General features: G+C 36.3%; 1 protein-coding gene across 3 annotated transcripts; it reads left to right on the forward strand.

Moving 5' to 3' along the window:
- Positions 1–1592: 1592 nt before the first annotated feature.
- Positions 1593–5691, forward strand: LOC141678767 (pyruvate kinase, cytosolic isozyme). 3 transcript variants are annotated; one of them, XM_074485166.1, is made up of 4 exons: positions 1593–1703; positions 2709–3029; positions 4013–4474; positions 4668–5691. In XM_074485166.1, the coding sequence occupies exons 2-4, from the start codon at positions 2772–2774 to the stop codon at positions 5475–5477; spliced, it is 1530 nt and encodes a 509-aa protein (XP_074341267.1). In that variant the 5' UTR covers positions 1593–1703; positions 2709–2771; the 3' UTR covers positions 5478–5691. The 3 variants fall into 3 exon arrangements, with proteins under 3 accessions (XP_074341267.1, XP_074341251.1, XP_074341258.1); XM_074485150.1 differs by having other exon boundaries at positions 1595–1779; XM_074485157.1 differs by lacking the exon at positions 1593–1703 and adding an exon at positions 1911–1932.
- Positions 5692–6517: the final 826 nt, after the last annotated feature.

The raw sequence follows: 6517 nt of genomic DNA on the forward strand, positions 1-6517 counted from the left end.
ATAAGGATAAATCCCAGAAATGAAGGGAAATTTCCTGGAAATAAAGGAAAAATCCCAGAAATTCAGGGAAAATTCCTGGAAATTAAGATAATTCCTAAATAATAGGGATAGAAGCAAATCGTTGTAAATGTGTAGGTCACTCCACACTTTACGCAAAGACGATACCCTGTAAAAGAACAAATGAACTTAACTGCTGCGAAACCTAGTCACTGTTTCCCAAAAGTTGGGGGGCAAATGATAGGGAAGAAAATAAGGCCTGGGTATGTAATTAATGTTGCATTAATCATATCAGAATTGGGCCAACAGCTAGGCCCATTTGAGAAGGCCCAAAACCCTGAATATTAATTAATTTCGTAATTAATTAATAAGGGATAAGTCATCTGATACGATGAGTCCTAGTGGAGAAATAAATCCTTATAGATTGGCCTCCAAGGAACCTGGTGGGATAACAAATCAGTTTCCTACTTCTTAGCACTCCAAAGTCCATTCTAATTCTGAGATTTGACCACCAAGTCTCCTAACCCAAATCCAATTCAGAGACTCCCAACATCTATATAAGGGGTCAGAACTACGTTTTTTGACCTGATCCTTGGCACACAGCAAGGTACGTAGGCATCTTGTAAGGCAGATCGAGTCACGAAACAAAAGATCAATCAAATCGAGCCTCAAAACTCACGTTCCTTAGTGATAAATACAACAATTATTATACATTAGTTTTTGATCCATAACAAATATAGTTTTTTTAAACCAAGGCCATTGGACATATTATAAGAATAATTCTATTGTGAATATTAATTTATTAATCACCGTGTTTTATTTTAAATCTTACTATAATTACGATGACCAAACCGACTACCAACCAAACTTTAATTGTTTCATCTTTAATATCATAGTATATAATTTTATCACCAGGCCTGTTATATCAACCAAATCCAACTGATTGTATTTGTTTTTTTGTTAAATTTTATTTTAGCATGGGTTAAATATAATTTTATTTTAGACCGAATGAATAATATATATAATCTTGATTTAATCTGATGACATTATATCAGCTTAACTTATATTTATATTTTATTTAAAATTGAATATAATTCTATTAGGCTAGTCCGGATGAATAGTATAGTTTTTTTTGTTTAAATCAAGATCATTGGATATATTATAATTCTATTTTTATTTAAATAATTATATTATAAATATTAATCTATTTATGATCATGTTTTATTTTAAATATTATTATAATTACGATAACCAGACTGACTATAAACTAAACTTTCATTATTTTGTTTTTAATATAATAATATAGATAGATTAAAATATATAAAATGGGTTTTGAAACGTCTAGAAGTAAGAAAAAAGGAACTCAAGTAATGGTCATGTCGGAAAATGAAACGAAGGAAGATTCTTTAGGAATATAAAAATGTACGATAAAGAGGTTTATAAAAAGTACATGTATTATGCCGCCACCAGTAAACGTGGTATTAGGACATTGAATAAGACTTGACTAAAACACTGGGGTCATTACCATTTTCAAATAAACAATTAAAGTTATTTTTAGCCAAGACCAAAAAAGAAAAAGAGCAGCTGCCCCCAGTTTTCAATATCTTCTAGATTTTTACTATATTTTATATATTTATTTACCCTCATTAATAATTGACAGGAGATACAGATATTAACATTCAGATTACAGACTCATAAAGAAAGAGGTAGGTTGAGTTTTCATATATCAACAAAGCTTCAAGGCTGCTCCTGCTGCTGTTGTTGTTTCAGTTCTTGTTTTTGGTAATTTTTCTTCATTTCTTGTGCTTGTTTTTTGCTCAATTAATCAAATCTCTCTCTCTCTCTCTCTCTCTCTCTCTCTCTCTCTCTCTCTCTCTCTCTCTCTCTCTCTCTCTCTCTCTCTTTGTGTGTGTGTTTGTGTGTTTACATGGTTAGGTATGTATGCCTCTCTCTCTCTCTCCCTCTCTCTGTGTTTTTACATGGGTAGGTAGATATGTATGCTCTCCCTCTCTCCCTCTCTCTCTCTCTCTCTCTCTCTCTCTCTCTCTCTCCCTCTCCCTCTCTCTCTCTCTATGTTTCTACATGGGTAGGTAGATATGTATGCTCTTCTCGCCCCCGCCCCCCGTTTGTGTGTGTTTACATGTGTAGGTAGGTATGTATGTGTCTGTTTAAGAACTTGAATCTACTTGTTTATTGGTTATTGCCCTTTCTTGCACTAAGATCTGCCATCTTCAATTGTTACACTTGTTATAGTTTAATATTCAGATTCCTTGCTCACCCCCTTGTTCTTTGTTTACATGTCTTAACAACATAACCCCCCCCCCCCCCTCGTCAAAATTCATTTTAATATTTTGGGGTTTTGTTGATTTATATTGATTTTATTGGATATAGTAGATATGAAGATATGATTGAGGTTCTAGTTTTTATTCAATGAAACATACGCCCTTGACCCTGGTGGTAGAGGGTAAGATGTAGCAATAGCTTTTTAGTAGTTAGTTTCGTAAACCCCTCGTGGTAGAGTGTAAGATGTATGCATACCTTGTTAGTAATTTTTTCTTGTGAAGACCATTTGTGCTATATTAGTAGTAAAACATGCATAAAGAACAACCTATGTTGTCTAACTCTGTTAGTAATGGGATAGCTATTTTGAGAATCATGTATATTGTTTGGTAACACAGGCATTTTTACTTATTGTTGTTGTTTGCTTGCAGGTGGTCTCGATATTACAAGAAGAACTTGTGCTGTTTCAGATAAGATACAGTTAAGATACTGAGATGTCGAACATTGATATTGAGGGAATTCTGAAGGAGCTTCCTAATGACGGCCGTGTTCCGAAGACAAAAATTGTGTGCACTCTGGGCCCTGCTTCTCGTTCTGTATCCATGATTGAGAAGCTTTTGAAGGCCGGAATGAATGTTGCTAGATTTAACTTCTCTCACGGGACTCATGAGTACCATCAGGAAACATTGGATAATCTCAGGATTGGAACGCAGAATACTCAGATCATGTGTGCGGTGATGCTCGATACAAAGGTCAAGTATTTCCTACTCTCTAAGCCCCTCTATATAGTTGGAATAAGTTTTGCACATGATTGTTTAAGCTTCTTTGATATGCCTTGTCATGAGAAATCTAGCATGCATTTACATCGATCTTTAAATGTGATAATCCTGCTTTGGCTATTTATAGATTTTATGGAAAAATTTCAAGTATCATTGAACTTTTCTAAAGTCGATTGCAATCTACAAATCACATCATTTAGGTCTATATATATATATATATATATGATCCATCATGAATCAAATAATCTTTCATGTACTTCAATTGGCAATATAGCATATTTGCTACTATATGAAACACAGGGACTATTGTTACAGAGAGAGGTTGAAGCATTAATTATTCTGGGTTGTAATTTAGCTGGCAATTCCGCTTAGATTATCTGCTAATTTACAATTGTGAGATGAATGAATTGCACTTACCTACTAGCTACGCAGGATGGGACTTGCTGAATTCATAAATTTCTATTATAGTAAAGAGTATGCTTACTGTGAGCATGGTAAGCTCTGTCATAAGAACAGAGCCCTTCATGCTAAGCGAAAAAGTTTGTACTGAATTTACCGGACACGAGGAGTTGTATAGCCCTCTTAAGAGTACTCTTTTAATGATTTGCATGGTTGAATATTATATTTTTCTTTGCTAATACGTGGTCATATATTTGGTTAGCCCTCGTAAGAATACTCTTTTTGTGTTTTGTGATTAAAATTTCAGACTTCTATTAATTTATGATAGTTTAAAGTGTAAATTGCATGCGGAACATCATGCGTAGCAACCATGTGGACAAATTTTATGGGTATGAGATTTGTTTGGGAACTTGCTATTTGTTTTAAGAACCAAATATACCAGATGTTAATAAAAGCTTGCCATTGGCGACGCAAATAATTTTGAAAGAAAATTTTATGCTGAAATCTGTAGTTCTATTTCTGTGCTAGTAAATGTAAATCAGAATTTCTGTCTGCAGGGACCTGAGATTCGTACGGGTTTTTTGAAAGATGGAAAGCCTATCCAGCTGAAGGAAGGTCGGGAAATCACTATAAGCACAGATTACGACATAAAGGGTGATGAAGAGACTATTTCCATGAGCTACAAAAAGTTGCCCGTAGATATTAAGCCTGGAAATACTATATTATGCGCAGACGGCACCATTACTCTCACCGTCTTGTCGTGTGACCCAGCTGCTGGCACAGTCAGATGCCGTTGTGAAAACACTGCTATGCTAGGTGAGAGGAAGAACGTGAATCTTCCTGGTGTTGTTGTGGATCTCCCAACACTAACAGAAAAGGACAAGGAAGACATCTTGCTGTGGGGCGTTCCGAACAAGATTGACATGATTGCACTCTCTTTTGTTCGCAAGGGTTCTGACCTTGTTAATGTTCGTAAGGTCCTTGGGAAGCATGCAAAAACTATACAGTTAATGTCAAAGGTATGTAGGTATCTTAGAATAAATGAATGTATAATGTGCCAGCAAAATTGGTCATTTATTGTGTATGTTTAACTTGTTATGGGACGTCATTGACATGCTGAGTTTATAGTAGTCGGGAGATATCTACTGGGACTCTTGAATCTATATTCTATACACTCGTCATAATGACTTCTTGTGATTGAATCTCTTGTAGGTAGAGAATCAGGAGGGAGTTATTAACTTTGATGAAATCTTGCGTGAGACAGACTCATTTATGGTTGCTCGTGGTGATCTTGGTATGGAAATCCCAGTTGAAAAGATATTCTTGGCACAGAAAATGATGATTTATAAGTGTAATCTTGCTGGTAAGCCTGTGGTAACTGCCACTCAAATGCTTGAATCGATGATCAAGTCTCCACGTCCAACCCGTGCTGAGGCCACTGATGTTGCTAACGCTGTCTTAGACGGCACTGACTGTGTTATGCTTAGTGGGGAGAGTGCAGCTGGGGCCTATCCCGAAATCGCAGTGAAAACAATGGCTCGTATTTGTATCGAGGCAGAGTCCTCGCTTGACTATGGGTCTATATTCAAGGAGATGATTAAGGCAACCCCTCTGCCAATGAGCCCACTGGAGAGTCTTGCATCTTCTGCTGTTCGAGCAGCCAACAAGGCAAGAGCAAAACTCATTGTAGTGCTGACTCGTGGTGGGACTACAGCAAAGCTAGTTGCCAAGTACAGGCCAGCAGTCCCAATCCTCTCAGTTGTTGTCCCAGTTCTGACAACGGACTCCTTTGATTGGACCTGCAGTGATGAAAGCCCAGCAAGGCACAGCCTGATCTATAGAGGCCTGATCCCGATTCTTGCTGAAGGATCTGCAAAGGCTACAGATGCAGAATCAACTGAAGTGATCCTAAAAGCTGCTTTAAAATCAGCAACAAAGAAAGGATTGTGTGTTCCTGGTGATGCAGCTGTGGTGCTTCATCGAATTGGATCTGCTTCCGTCATCAAGATCTGTGTAGTGTAGTAATTGAGAGCTTGAGGCTCGTAAATCCTCCCAGGACTGCGATTTTGTCTATGATCTTTATCATATCTTTATTTAATATGTATGCTATTTTGCTATGTCCAACACCAATACAGTTTTTGAGCTAGAACATTTTGTGGATGCTTTTTTTAACATGGTGCTGCTATTAGTCTTCCTATCCAGAATTAATACATTGGGCTACTCGATTCATGTTACAGAGTTACAGTAAGTATTAATTGATGCGTTGCAGGGTTACGGAACTATTGCTGCGTTGAGGTCATTTTTGGATCTTGGTTAATGATTTTTGCTTAAGGCTCGTGATATTTGCAGATTTTATACATCCGTAAATGGTGTCAATCATAATGCCAGTCGTGATTTATTTCCAGATTTTAAATAAGTATGATTCGAGTGTGTTGATTAACCAGGTTATACATGTTAAAGAAGGCCCAATAAGATCATTTAGATTATATTTTCCCTCAGTCCAAAGTCATTTATGATCATATAGATAATATTTTTCCTCAGTCATTTGGGTCGAAAAGTGAAATACCCACCTCCATATTTGGGGTATTAACAGTTTTTATTGTTTGCAATAAATTGTGAGAATATATTACGGGTGTTAAGGCCGTCAAACTTAAGTCATCTCCCGCCTGAATTATGACATCATGTTGCTCATCTAAAATTTTAAAATATTAAAAAAAACAAAATAAAATCATACGGTTAACAATCCCTCCTTCATGGACCAAGATGGTAACGATAGTATATCCACCTACTCGAGTCTAGTTTACTTAAAATCCGGAAATAAATTAATAAATCACATCACACTGTTGAGGAACAAAATACAAGGATAGTTTGTCTTTGTATTTGAGTAGGAATTGAGCTAAACATGATATCAGAATTTAGTCAGCGAGAACTTAGGTTTAACTTACTGCCGCCCCTATTATTCTCACAATTTACTATAGATTCGAAAGATATTTTTTAATTTATTCCCCGTGATGGGCGCCTGTGATAAAAATGGTATATTCGGTTGGACCTTTTTTGTAACA

This window comes from Apium graveolens, chromosome 1 (genome assembly GCF_009905375.1).
Source record: "Apium graveolens cultivar Ventura chromosome 1, ASM990537v1, whole genome shotgun sequence".
Classification (NCBI taxonomy): domain Eukaryota; kingdom Viridiplantae; phylum Streptophyta; class Magnoliopsida; order Apiales; family Apiaceae; genus Apium; species Apium graveolens.